This window comes from Echinops telfairi, unplaced genomic scaffold (genome assembly GCF_000313985.2).
Source record: "Echinops telfairi isolate 266 unplaced genomic scaffold, ASM31398v2 ScPeMD7_70;HRSCAF=299, whole genome shotgun sequence".
In the NCBI taxonomy this organism is placed as follows: domain Eukaryota; kingdom Metazoa; phylum Chordata; class Mammalia; order Afrosoricida; family Tenrecidae; genus Echinops; species Echinops telfairi.
The window spans coordinates 70,513,098-70,528,472 of NW_022103968.1; the positions used below are offsets into that span (position 1 = coordinate 70,513,098).

At 40.7% G+C, this 15,375-nt stretch overlaps 1 protein-coding gene across 1 annotated transcript in view; it reads right to left on the reverse strand.

Annotated features, from left to right (window-relative positions):
• KCNMA1 (potassium calcium-activated channel subfamily M alpha 1) overlaps positions 1–15,375 on the reverse strand; it is a 1,099,869-nt gene that overhangs the window by 379,962 nt on the left and 704,532 nt on the right. Inside the window, 2 exon segments of the mRNA XM_045291187.1 lie at positions 4,012–4,087; positions 14,900–14,918. Coding sequence (XP_045147122.1) covers positions 4,012–4,087; positions 14,900–14,918 — 95 coding nt within the window.

The window sequence follows — 15,375 nt, forward strand, 5'->3', positions numbered from 1 at the left end:
CTGGTTCTGTTTTGTTTGTTTTATTATGTTTTGTTTTTTGTTTTTGTTTGTTTATCTTTTGCCCTATGTCTATCTATATAAGATAGGCAGGATGAACAATCCTGAGGAGAAAACTATGGGACTGGTGGTTCTGGGGAGGATATTGGAGAGGAGTGGGTGGAAAGAGGGAATGGGGATCCAACAAACTCAAGATAAGGGAAAAACAAGAGATCTAAAACTGATGGTGAGGAGGGTGTATAATGCCAAGTGGGGCTTGATCAAAAGCATCGTATCTGAGAGGAAATACTGAGAGTGGAATGGAGAGTAAGCATGATAATGGGGGAGCAGGAAGGTGAAAGGAAGTAAAGGAAAGAAATAGGAGGCAAAAGCTATTTATAGATCTATAGCTATAGGCATGTATATATGTAAATATATAGTGAAAGGGATAAAGGTCAATGTACATATATTTATATGGTAAATATTAAGACAGCAGATGTACTTTGGGCCTGTACTCAAAGCCTCCCTTAACACAAGAACACTTTGTTCTGATAAGCTGGCACTCTTTGATACTCACCTTCCCTACACAATCACTGAAGACAAAAATGGGTGCATAAGCAAATGTGGTGAAGAGAGCAGATGGTGCCGGCTATCCAAAGGTATGTCTGGGGTCTTAAAGGCTTGAAGTCAAACAAGTGACCATCTAACAGGGAAGCAAATAAGCCCACATGGAAGAAGCATACCAGCCTGTGTGATCATGAAGTATCAACAGGATCAGGCAACAGGTATCAAAAGATCCAAAACAAACAACTACACCAATGCAAAAGAGGTGGGTTAGCATGGAGACCCAAAGCCCATCTATAGACAATTGGATATCCCCCCAGAAGTGGTATAAGGAAGGGATGACCAATGTGTAGCATAGCACCGACGAATCACACATCATGCCTCTAGTTGCTGAATACTTCCCCCACCCCACCAACTACCATGACCCAGTTCTACCTCACAAATCTGGCTAGACCAAAAAAAACACATTGTTACAGATAAGAGCTCTGGACACTGGGAATTCAGGACAATAAAAACCTCAGGAACAGTAATGGGAGTAGTGATATGAGGGTAGGAGTATGGTCAGGGAGGGGGAAGGTTGTGAAAGGGGGTGCCCATCATGAGATTGGATATAAAGCCCTCTCCTCTGAAGGGGATGAATAACAGAAATGTGGGTAAAGGGAGACAATGGAGATTGTAAGATATGAAATAATAATAACAATATATAATTGATAAGGATTCACAAGAGTGGGAGAGTGAGGGAGGGAGGGGGAAAAGGAGGAGCTGATACTAAGGGCTCAAGTAGAAAATGTTTGGGAACTGATGATGGCAACATATGTACAAATATTCTTGATACAATTGATGTATGGAATGTTATCAGAGCTGTAAGACCCCCAATAAAATGATTTATAAAAAAACAAGGACAAAAAAAGAATCATGAGGGAATTGTAGAAAATTCCATGCTCTATATAAACTAAGGCTCCCCTTTCTCAGATCTGAACTTGGCTCTGTACAGAGGAATCCGAGATGAACCAGGCCCTTAGAAAGAGATTGGGCCCAGACACTTGCCCTAAAGCCTTTAAAGTCCTTAAAATTAGATAAAGTTTTGTTGTTGTTTGGTTCATATGGTTTGTTTTTTACTGCTTATTAAGAATTGAGTGAAAGTTTGGAGAGAAGATCATCAGTTTTGTCTTAAAAAATCCATACACATTTGCTTCACCTCCTTCATCGCAACCCCCACAATGTGACATCTTGTACCCCACTCGTTTCTGTGTCCCGTGTCCATTCCTTCTTTGTTCCCAATCCTTCTGAACTTTGTTTTTTGGTTGTTGTTCTTTTAAATGCTGCCCTTTTGATTTCAGATGACTGATTATTCTAAGGTATGCATACTTCGTTAATGTCATTGCCCCCCTTATTGAACTATCAATTTTTTGGTTGAAAATTGAACCATGTGGGTGAATTCATGTCTAGAACTAAGGGGGACTAAAGGCCATAGCCTTGGGGTTCCGTTCGTCTCTATCTGAGCAGTGAGCTTGGTTTCTTTGTCCTGTTCCACATGCTTCTTCCACCCTATCCAAGACCTTCTAAGAGGATCCCTTTGGGAGCAGTTGGTAATGGTGGCTGGATTCTATCTAGTCCTCCCAGAGTTATGGAGATTGATGCTCGCGTGGCCTAGTAGTCCACTGGACTGATTGTTTCAGTGTGTCTTTGATTTCCATCACTCCTCTTCCTCCAGACAGGAAGAGACCAATACTTGCATCTTCAACGATCACCCACGAGATGTGAAGGCCCCAGTTACTACTCACCAAAATAAAATGTAGAATAATGGCACTATCAGCCCCTGGAGGTGCTGCCATGACTCAGGGCTACAAAGACAGTGCTTACACTTTCTCCGAGATTATGGGCTATAGCACACAGTGTGTAGTTTACAGGGAGGCACTGAGTAGTGTTTTTTTCTGTAAAGGGGGAAGTGGGCCAAATACATTTTGGAACCTATGATATGGAATATTGTTTTGTGAACTATGGTATGCCAATTGACTTTGGTGTTCCTTGAGACTGCGGTCCTGCACCATCCACACTACCCAACCACCCCAAACCAGTGAGCAATTCGTTCCATCAAGGAGTTCAGTCATGTCTGATAAGTGTTCATAACTTTCCTCCTGTATGCTTCACCCATTCCTGGATATATTTCCGCTCCTTGTACACCTGGGGATCCTTTTTGTCCACTGCATAGAACATAGCATTTACTAAATATTGATAACATTATAGACTACTATTAAAAAGAAGAATGTTTGATGCTGAAACCAAGGTTATGAAATGTGATGAGTGGAAAGACACACTATTAAAGAACTCTATGGCATCAGATGTTCTTTTCTCAATTTGGCTAATTGACAGTGAATTTCCTAAGTTTCAAAGAGATGAATAATTTGGAAGGAGAGATCAATTTGGAGTTGAAACAAAAAAAATCACAGATAACACCCAAAGAGGGAAGCCAATGATTGGTTTACACTTGTTGGAGATGTCAGATTCCAGAAGCTAAGGCCCAGCCTCCATTACTGGAAAATCAATGCCGAATCCAGGCCCTCAAAAATGCAGGTATCTTAACTTCAAGTAACAAAATACAGAGGTGTTCTATATTAAAGCATTTCTCAACCACATTAGGGCCAACAAGAAAGGAAATGTAGCAGTGAGCTTCTTAAGTGTAATTTCCTGTAAGAGAAATTCATGACCTGGACTTACTCTCTATTACAGTGTGTCCAAGCTCTTTTTATTAGTTTATTCATCATGATGGCCCTGGTTTCAGGCCAGCCCTGTGAGCCAGCAGGTCATCAGGAAAGGGATCCTCCAGGGGATTTTTCTGCTGCGCCCCCCAACCCCTTGCATTTTTGAGATCATAACACAGTTAACAGAAGCAGCTATGGTATCTGCAGTGGAAGGTTGTTAGCTTTTTCCCAAAAGGCAATTCACAGAGAAGCCCCGGGGGCTATGTTGGATATAAAATGAACATCTAAAATGTACTTTAAAATGAAATGATTTTCTGTTTGCCATATGAGGTTGTGATTGCCTGGCGAAGAGCATTGCTTCTATTGCTTTTACGGCCAGATTCAATTTCTTATTTAGTGATGTTATAAAGGGGCGATTTAGAACCGGGCAGCAAGGACTTCCCAATCAATGAGCAAACCCATCCCTCATCTGCTGGGTATGTATCCATGGTTGAACTCAGAGCAACTTGCACCATGCCCACATGACATACTCCATAACTGCCCTGGCCTCTCACATGCACATCTGACGCTCTCTGCCCCACTGTTCCCACAGCCCTCCGGAAGAGAGGAGCCTCAACTCTAGCTCTGCCACCTGCTAATGCCTGTCTTCAGTCACTATTGCTGCAGATGGAGGACTCTACCTTCATTGTGCCGAAAGCAAACACCCCTGATATTTACAACCTGGAACGAGGGCTTGAATGAGGGAAATAGTGAGAAATAACAATCTTACCTTGTTTTAAGGATATTCAGAAACTGCAAAATTTCTGAAAACTGTATCAGTCTGAGAGCTCTCAAAAATCTCAAACCTGGAAAGGAAACAAAATAGAAATGCATTTTTTTTAATGTGAGATGTTCAATGCTTACACTGGCCTTTTGATTTACAGCCACCAGGACGAAGGGGGACATAGCTCTTGCAGAGGATCCAGCGTCTGGTCATTGAATGTGCTCTTCCATCCCAATTCTTGGGTGGTATAATCTCAGGTAGACAAACTGACTAGTTAAAAGTGGCCTCTTAGTGGCCCCTGGAAGGGAAGAACTGGTAGAGAGAGCCCAGTTTATTAAGGATTCTCAATTGTCATCCTCCCGTTTAAAGATTTGTTTCTACGTCGCCTAATGATCTGGATGGATTTCATGAGGAGTTGTGATCGCTAAGGATAATCCCTGTGCTAAGAACAGAGGAAGCACAAGACAATGCTAAGATTAGAAGATGATACTGGAATGAAAAGGCTCAAGAGTTAAAAAGAGTCATACCCAAACAGATGAACAGTAATCTCAGAAAGCAAAGAACAGATGAAACCCACACTAGAAATGCAATGGAGACCAAGCCTGTGAATAACATGTGTACCAAAGAGAAACACAAATAACACTTAGATCATAAGCAACGGCCAAAGCTTAATAGGAAAGAACTTCTTAGATGTGAAAAAATAACTTAAGATCAAAAGGTAAAAGTAATGACCCATTCTTAGAAACCAATAACAAAAGAAATCTGACTTTTTCCCTTCAAATTTGAAGTATTAAATTAATTGACATCATGAAAGCAGTGGTGGTAGGTGGGAGGGTATAACTGTCATTAATTAAACTAGCATCCATTTGTTCTCGATAGCAATGTGTTAAACAATAACTGAGCTACACTCAGAATTTTGAGATCCAAGATGTTTATACCCAGTGAAGTGTTTATTCCACTAAAGTTAGTAAAAAGCTTGCGTGACAAACTTCTGCGTGTAATTCAGTTAAAATATAAGGAGCCCTGTTGGGGTAAGGATTAAAGCATTTGGGTGCTAATGTAAGATGGAAGACCCTAATCCACAAGTTGCTTTGTGGGACGTCTGCCTATTATTAGGGTTGTGTCAGGTTGGTGGCACCGGGATTCTCAGTGTTTTGACAGTGAAGGCCTAGCAATCCCTGTCTGTGGTGACCTACCACAATGTAATTAAGTCCACAATGAAATCTGTTGTGAGCAGCCGATCAGATGTAAAAAGATGAGGGCAGAATACAACCCCTTGACTCTGGTCACAAGTTTGAAGAAGGAAGTTTCCTTAAGGATGTGACCTCAAAACTCACTGCCATTGAGTCGATTCTGAATCACATCGATCCTATAGGACACAGTAGAGCTTTCCCTGTGTGTCCAAGGCTGTACATATTTATGGATGGGAGCGGAAAACCTCATCTTTCTCCTGTGGATCTGCTGGTGGTCTCCACTTACTGACTGCAGTTATGAGACCGACTCATCACCCCCTACATCACCTGTGGATGTGTCTGCTTTGTGCTAAGTCTGCATCCTCCATCTGACCCGGCAACCTCCAGTATTTTGGACTTGACCCAACAGCCTGCCATATCTCCTGCCATCTGATGTGCCCATCTTAGCTTCATTTGCCTTTGCAGGCACACGGCTGATCTGCTGACCTTGCATTCATCCATCCTCTTCTGCAGCCATCCACCTATGGTGTTCTCATAAATCCTGGGTCCATTGGTCCCCCAAAGCTACATGAACCAGGAGAAATCTCCAGCTTAAGCTAGGACTCATAGGCTTGGAACCTGCCTAGACTTGAGATGGATTTTCTGACTCTGAAACTGTATGAGTCATTTTCTTGATCTAAATTTCTGTCTTTAGAAGGTGTGTGTGTGTGTGTGTGTGTGTGTGCACGCACACACACATTGGTTTTGCTTCTAGAGAAACCAGCATAAGACTGCTCTCCTAAAATCCCAGCCTTAGAAATACTATGGAGCACTTCTACATTCTACTTTGCCCTGTATGTTTGGTTGGAGATACATACACATGTACATATATACATATGAGTGTGTATCCACGTATTCAAAGTCTCAGAAAATGTCACTTGTTAAATTTGTGCAAAAAATATTGAAACCATTATTGCTGTTCGGTGCTGTTGAGTCATCTCCAACTCCTCCCAACTCAATGTACAACAGAGCGAACCACTACCGGGTCCTACATCATCCTCGTGAGCGCTTTTGCACCTCCGCCCAATGCTGCAGCCACTGTCGAGTCATGTCAGATAAAGTCTTGTCATCCTCACTTCTAAGGAGCATTTGGGCTATACTTCTTTCAAGATAGATTTGTTTATTCTTATGGCAGTCCCCGTTACAATTCAGAAGATGAGGTGGGTTGGTTAGGAAGTATATTTTTAATCAAATCTGTGCTCTGAGACTTTACCTGACAAAAGTGTGTTGATACTCTTGGGAAAATCAAATGATCTAACCTGGGCTCAGTCTTGGCTAATGGTCTAAACCATACAAGTGGACAAGTGGGCAGGGACATAATACTATCTTTATAATCCTATCATTTTGTTACTTATTTTAATATAATTTAAACTCTGAAATAAAATACTTTTGCTGGGGAAATATAAAATGTCTATAACAGTACTGAGAAGTTGAAAAGTTGAATGCATCAAAAACCATGAATTACATACTCTTCTTAAAAACAGAAACATTGGTGGGATGGCTGGTTAAGCATTGGGCTGCTAACTGCAAGTTCAGCTTTTTTAACCTACCAGCAACTCTGCGAGAGAAAGATGTGACAATATACTCCCATAAAGATTTAAAGACCTGGAAACCCTGGGCTTCTCTGTCATATAGGGTCAGGATGAGTCAGAATCAGCTTGATAACAGTAGGTTTGGTTTTCTGGTTGGTAACAAAAAATAAAGTAGGTGATGTCAAGTCCAAATAGTTTGTGAGTGAGTTTCTTTACACCATAAAGAAAGCCTCAATTCTCAAGTAATAAAAACAATCTCCCCTTTTCTGTGTTCCAAATGGGTTTAGAAACCTGGCATTCCCTGGACACAAGCATCTCACATCGCAGAAACGTCATACATTTATTTTAAAGGCTTATCTCACTAATGACTGACTATACTAACCCTGCATGTCAAACTGTGTTAAAGGATTCATTTGAATGAGTTGTACTGGATACAATAGGATGCCACCCAGACTCCTTCTTCAGGCTGCCCCATTGGTTTCTCCCATCCTGATAGTGGCTTGCTGATATCTCTAGAGGAATTGCAATCTGCTCAGAGGAACCAGATGCATCATTCCAGGTGCTGAGCTGCTCCAGGGCACCAGCTCCACCATGGCGTGAGCGGACTCTATCCAGTATGGGGCTTTCTCCCTGTGCAGATGCTGTTCCCAATAGCACATCCCAACAAATGTCTTATGTGCAAATCCCCGCCTCTGGCTTTCCAATTACCAGCTGCCATTAGGTCAGTCTTGATCATGGCTGCCCTGTGTGTCTCAGAGGAGAACAGTACTCCATAGTTTTCAGTAACTGACTTTCTAAGGCATTTCTGGGTGGACCAGAGCGTCCAATCTATTGGATTAATGGCAACATACAGGAACAATTTGCACCACTGAGGGCTCCTTATCTTTAGCATATTCAGCCTGAAATATGAGAAAATAAATTTTATTGCAGAGACACAGGAATAGTTAAATATTACTAAATTTAGGTATCTAATTATTTGTGCCAAAAGGTTTATCAAAGGAGAATATGAGATCAATTGTGATTTTTTTAAATGTCACCATTGTTTCTCTTAAAATACTCTTAGTAACTCACATAAAAAAGCTTATTTCCTTAATGTGATTTTTAAAAACCCATTTCAAACCAAAAGATGATGGTATATCTAAGGTGTTCTAATTAACATTAATGCCAGAAAATGATATCCGCTCTACAGTGTTTTTCTTTACCAGTGTAATAAGGAAAGAAAAGGAAGTGTGGTAGGAAAAGGAAAATAAAATCAACAAAAACATATGTTATTTGAGAAGTTATTTTCTGAATATGGGGATGCTCACAATGGTTCTTTGTTCAATGGCTTCTTCACTTTACTCTATTTTGGCTTAAGAAAAATTTCACAGAAATATTCTACTTTCAGATAGCAGGGGATCTATACAATATACACTATATCTATGCACACACATATGTGGTCAATCCCCAGAGTCCAGGTAATAAGGCCATTGCCAAGATGTGCCTGGAGAAAAGATTCTTTTCATGAGAACTGCTGAGATTTGCCCTTCTGGAGTTTTAACTTGCTTGGCACCTGTGATTTCTCCCATTTGGAATGGCAATGTCAGTCTTGCGCCCGTAAGCAGATAATTCATATCCTACGATTGTCCCAGAATTGAACATCACACTCATAATTGACAGAAATGACTCAGAATATGAGACTATAATTAAAGCTAATGTTGGGATAAGTAGTAGAAGAAGGTAATCATATGTATCCTTTATGCCTAGTTGCCAACAAAATAGCCCTGCATCTCTATCTGAATGAATGAAGAGAGAGCCACACACGACCCATAACTCAGTGAGCTAAGAGCTCACATTACTTAATAACCACAATAACCAATCACATATTCAAGAATGCAGAAGTCACATGAGCTGCACTTACCACAAAACAATAGAATAAGAAGATAACCCAAGTACAGTCCAAATGAAAAATTGTAGAGAAGTATACTTTATTATATAAAGACTTCTTTATTGATAAAGAAGTCAGCACAAATCAGAGAAACATAATGAAATGTGGAGAGACTAATTGGTAAATGATGGAGAAATGGTTTAAGTAGTCACCTCTATACCATAATCAAAATAAATTTGAGGTAAAGATTAGATGTTTTAAAAAAGAATCCAGATAAAGCTAAAGAAAATATCATAATATTATATAAAATTGTGACAGTGATGTGTTAGGGGTGAGACTTTTATTTCTTTCATTGTCTGCAGTTTTTTCAAATTGTTGATAACATTTACATTAAACTTCCTATTTTTATTCATAGTTTTATGTTTTTCATTTTTGTTGTACAGTGGCAACGACTTAATTATGTACACTTTCTAGTCTTCAGACCATCAAGAATTTTAAACTCAGAGGTGAAAGAACACATACAATTTTATTTAAGATATTAGGTCAGACACTATCACGTATCAAAATTCTATATATATTTTAACATAATAATGAAGATAAAGATAATCTACTAGAAAATACTTAAACCAAATACAATAAGGATAATTTTTAATAAGGTCAGCTATATCTGTAATGAAATATAATTCTATAAGTAATTTTAAAAGGTCAACAATTATAATTAATCAATGAATCAATGTTGAAGCAGGAAATATAACTTGGCAAACAACCATTAGAAATAATTGTACTTGGATGAAATTTTTTAGTGCAAATTAAACAAATACAGTAAGTACTAGGTTTTTCTACTTAACTAACAACATATTTGAATTTCACCCAATAGAACGATGCTATTATGAAATCATCTTATAATTTCAGGGTGGAATTGTGAAAATAATTCAGCAGTATGAATCACACTAATTCTATTTCTTGGGAGATGGCTTAAGAAAATAAAACAAAATATGGTAAAATGCCACAGTCATAAAGATGTTCACTGAAATGCTACTTGTTAAACAAAAAAAAGGAAACAATCTACTATTAAAGACATCTTCTTAAATCTAATCTAACTTCTTCATGGGACATTACGCAAGCTCAAGACTCAAGTAACAATAAGGAAAATACTTAAGATATAATGTTCTTTGTGACAAAACCATGGAAACCATATGAAAAAAGTTAAAAACTAGAAGGAAATGGAAGAGCATGACATTCATGTGTTAGGGGAGATTTTCTATTTCTTTCAAACTCTAGTTGGTTTTAAATTTCTGTTCTATTCATAATTTCATAAATTTTATCTTTGGTGTACACTGACAAGTCAGGCCATTTGTTTCTAAGCCATGGGCTCATGTCAAAGATTCGGTATCTTTTGGTAAAGGCCTGAAAGGGTGGGGGTGCTGAGGGGAGGGGCGCGGGGTGGAGTAACAGCTGCTGTCCCTTTAGAAAGCCGTACCCAGGACACGAACAACCAGGTACCGGTCTCCAAAGATCAAGTGCATGGATTTTCAGCAATGTCCAAGCAGACAACAACGGAATTCTACGTGTCTTTCGCAGATGAAAGAAAAAATTGCAGACATTGCAGGGTGAAAAAGAATGAAGTGCCATTCACCTTTCAGAGTGTCTGTTAGCCCTAGAGAGAGAAGACGCCTGCGATTGTGCAGGCAAGGCTCCGGGCCGACACAAGGATGAAACACTGCAAAAGCTAACCCTCCACAGCCAAGGTTAGGCAGCTGGCAGGGTTCCCAGGTTGCTATTTGCCATACCCTCAAGTCTTTAATCTTTTAAATCCAAAAAAATAATTACAGGAAATCCAGAAAGCTTCCAGTAAACCTCCACAGTTCCCAATCTCTCTATCCCACATAGATTATAAAGTGCAATGATTTTTGGGGTGCCTGTCCAAGTGACAAGGTTCTCCTCTACCGTCCAGATCAGACCATGGACAGAGTTATCAGGGAAATGGCTAACTTGTGGCAGCTCCTTCGGGATGGTCCCCCTGCGCCCTGCTATCTCACTGTGCCCACCTCCATCATGGCCAGTGCACCCGCCTCTCCGCCCCAGATGGAGGGCGACAACTGCCTTTCTGGTTCTCAAATACCCCCCGGCTTTTGTGCTTCCCCGGGAACTTCTGTTTTATAGACAGTGCTGGCTTCTTTGACCTTTCACAATCTTTTCCTTGGTGCTCTTTAGTCTGTTTGTCCTTCCATTTTATACCAGTTTTGCTTCCTAATCTAACAGATACTCGATGTCAGTTTAGATTCACACCAGGGCCACCGCCCCTCATGTCCGCTCCTTGATAAACTCGCGCACACTCTGAGGTTCTCCTTCTAGACCAGTCATTTGCAGCTCTAGACTCCAGTCGTGAGCAATCCTAAGTGACTGCTTCAACTGCCTTCTATTTATGTTTCCTTCGAGTAAATAAATATTAATGATTTTACCTCTTCAATCCGTGTGAAATAACTAAATTTCCCTGCCTCTTTGACAGAACCATGGTCCAAGATATTATTACCTCTAGCTTGTTTCCATTGTTACGCTCTTAGTAGACCAAGTCCTCATGTCTTTTGTCCAGAAAGCAGTCAGAATGATCTCTTACTTTCATTTTTTTTAATTTTCAGAATGATTTTTTGAAATATCCAAGAGATCACAGAGTTTCAAATGGTTTCTATCTCACTAAAAACAAAATTCCATTTCCTTACTTTGCTTTGAAAGGCTTGACACAATTTAGTCCCTGTTCCCTCCATAGCATTCACACCCTGCTCACCTTCCCACCCTCCCACCACTGTCCCTGCTCTGAAACATTCCCTGATTCACTCTCAACTCTCGCCCTTCCCTTCTATTCCTTCTTCCCAGCGCATCCTTCCCACAAATCATTGCAAGTTGGCTTTCTTCTCATCACTCTGTTCTCAGTTCAATGAATGTTTCTTGACCAGTCTTCTCTGGACAACCAATTTCTCATTTCTGCATTATCATCACTGGGAATTATCTTCCACCACCCACTTGTCAATTTTTCCTACTGTGGTGCATTGCATGCTGCAATGACGCCACTAGTGTTTCAGAGAGCAGCAGGGTCATGCCTGGTTGACAGGTATTAATGATGCTTCCAGACTAATAGAGAGTAGGAAGAAAGATTGGTGATTCACTTCCCAAATCACTTTATCGATAGCAACAGACCACCTCCTGGTACCGTGCTAGAAGATGAGTCCACTAAATTGGAAGGCACTGAAAATGCACACTCTCCACAACAATGAACTTGTGTACACCAACAATTGATCCTCGGAAGACAGCAGGTCCACTGGAGAAGCATTCACTGCTGTGGGTCACGACCCCTTTCACAGGGGTGCCCAATTTATAATACTAGCAAAATCAAAGCAATGAAGTAGCAACAAAAATAATGTTCTGGTGGGGGGGGTGGTATCACCATAACCTGAGCAACTGTATTCAAGGGTCGCAGCAGTAGGAAGGTTGAGAACCACTGGGCTAGCACATGATGACTGGCACAAAGTAAGCACTCATGTTTGAAAGTGAAGAAATAAATGTATGATGAATTACTTCAGCAAAAAATAAGAAAAATATTTGATAGGAAGTCTTTCTGTAGATAGCCTGTGATTTTGCTCATTTACTAAACTCAGATTATTAGTTTAATAATCCCAGCTTTCACAGTTTTTCCTGTTTGTTCCTCTAGCTGCTTAATGTTAGCCTTCACCTCTGTGTGATTTTATAAAGCACAAAGATCTGTTTGGGGAGAAGGGAGAGGAATTATGATGACCCGGCCAGCAGACTCTTTGGCTCACATACACAGGACCATGTATACTTAGACTCCAAACAGAATCTATGTCAGCCCATGGAAGTCTGTTATGCCAGTTCTAATGAAAGGTATTTACTTTTATAAAAGATAGATTCTAATGAAAAAACTAAGGATTCACCCTTCACTTGCTTGCTGATTGGATTTTGCTACACATAATTCTGTAACAGAGATCCCTGGTGGTACAGGGATGAAGTGTTCCGCTGCTAACGGCAAGCTGGGCAGTTGGACCACATCACAGCTCTGTGGGAGAAAGATGTGGCAGTCTGCTTATGTGAAAATCGACAGCCTTGCGAACCCTGTGAGCACTTCCGCTCGGTACTACAGCCATCATGAGTCAGTATTAGCTCAACCACTACAGGTTTGGCTGGAAGTATATAACGCAAAGGTGGTTCAAAGGGTATAGAAAAGGGTATGGAGGAGGCTGCAGTTTGGGGCCCACTAAGCCACTTCTTAGTATTTCAGGCTCCTTAGTTTTAATTACATAATTAAAACTAAGAGGTGGTTCTATCTACATCAGAACTCTAAGTTGCTTTTCAAAGATACTATGTTTTATTCTGAAGAAGTTCCTGGTACTACTAACCTTTCCGGGAAAACAAAATTTACTCTTTCTTCTTAAGACAGGGATATATATTTAAGTCATTAATTTGAAACCCCAATGCATTATATGTGCCAAAATTAAACCAAATCCCTATCAGAAAGCAGCTGAGACAAGAAAGTTTCCCAGGAGAGCTGTCTCGCGATCTCTGCTGGGGAAAAATACTGAAGGATCACCCAACGCAAACAGATCCTATTCCGGTTACGAGACGTCAGAACAGAAGAAAGCAAATGAAAGCCTGAAACCCAAACCTGTCCCTAAGTCCAAAAGCTTCTTCAGAAAATGCTAACTCTTCAAAGTCATTGCCACTTAAGAAATAAAAGGTTATTCTTATCATTTGCCACCTTCCCCAACATTTCTGATATATTTCTGTAATAGTCCAAGAACACTTAGGAGTTCTAGAGCTCGGTTATATTCATCTCAAAAGGAAGGACAAGATCATGGCCACACTTGGCACGTTTGAGTCTGGTATGCCAAGGAGAGGAGATGGAAGAAATCACTTCTCCAGTAGACAGGGTTTCTGATCCAGTCTCTGGAGGAGCCATTTCTCTCCAAACCAACCTCAGGAACACAGAATTCGAATACGAAGAGTTGAGGTTGCGAAAGACCTTACCCCAAGAGGCGCAGACCCTGCTGTATGACACCAACGACTGCCAGCAATTCTGAGTTTCTTCCTTCGTGGGGGCAAGAGGCCCTGATTTCACCCGGTAGCCATTATGGAACAAATCCCCCTGGGACTTTTTGCGGTGCCAGGTGGATCTGTAAGCCTCCGTGCGGGTGCTGTTGGGAGGATGGTGGTACACCAGGATCTTAGTAGGGATCATGGTGGAGGCAGAGGATGAGCTGGGCTTCTCTGCTCCCTTTTAGTTCATTCCCTGTTCAAGCCCATGCTCTGGAAGGCCTGGAGCAAGCTGTGTGCCTCTAGCACAGGTTAGCGAAACAGACCTTGTGTCCAGCACAGTGAGGCTCACCAGCATCTATGCCTCCTCCTCACACACTAGCCCACGTGCACGAATCCCCAGCGCACTGTGGGCATTACCAGATGCTTGTAGTCACATCAGAAAGGTGGGTGAAAAAGGAGGAGGGTCAGCACTCTGATCATTATGTCCTACAAGCTTATCTCTCAGCTTCATTCTGGAAATTACCATGTAAGCTTCTTTGGATGTGGCTTAAAGGGAGGCAAGCAGAGTAGATTGGAATTTCTCAAATCAGAGGGTACAGAAAAGGGTGTGGGGAAGTCTGCAGTTTGGGTTCTGCTGAGCCGTTTTATTTCAATGATCCTGCCTGACAATTGTTATTTGTGTGTGTGTGTGTGTGTGTGTGTGTGTGTGTGTGTGTGTTCGTGCTTTTTTGGCCTGGTAATTGAGGATTCCTCTGGAGGATTCTATTATGGGATGAGGTGATCAACTGGAGACAAAAGTCACCCAACTCTTCTTGTCCACCCCCAACATAACCCAAACACACACATCTCCCATTAGTCTTGCCTTGGACGAGAAGCAGCAGCAGGTCCTGGGGCTTTCCAGAGGAGGCATCCGTGTGCTCCCTGCCCACAAACTCCCCTCCTGGAGCTCCTTGTCCTCCCAACCACAACCTTTCCTGGGCCTGTGTCCCCAGGGCACTGGCATAAACCAAACTACAGCAAGGACCAAGATGGAGAAAATATAAAATATATCAACACAGAAATGTCTAAAACCATTAAGCTATTAACCAAGACTTCCCCAAATCCAGCCCGCACCTATTTTTCTAGTCCTCATGCAGCTTTCTAACAAAGAAACGATTATTAGATGGTATTTTGAATAGAAAACAACTTGTTTTCTTAATACAGATTTACTTTTTCACCAAGCCATGATATATTGAACTTCTTATTACATGCCAACTGTTGTGCAGAGTACTGGGTATTCAGTTATTAATGGGAATAATACAAATCTGAACCTCCTGGTTGAAGCAATATACATGCTCTATCATAATTGTAATTAAATAGCAATGTAGGTAAAAAAAATTATTTTTATTTATTTATTTTTTTTACATAGGTAAAATTTGAGTTGTAAAGAATTGTGTGAGTATGTGGTACAGAGATGTGTATCTGAAGCATAAGGTGGTGTGGCATGTTTACCGATCATTATCATTAGTTCTTTTTTCTTAAGCATTTCATTGGGGGCTCATGCAGCTCTTATCACAATCCATACATCCACCCATTGTGTCAAGCACATTTTTACATTTGTTGCTATCATCATTCTAAAAACATTTTCTTTCTACTTGAACCCTTAGTATCAGCTCCTCATTTTTAAAAAATTTAAATCATTTTATTGGGAGCT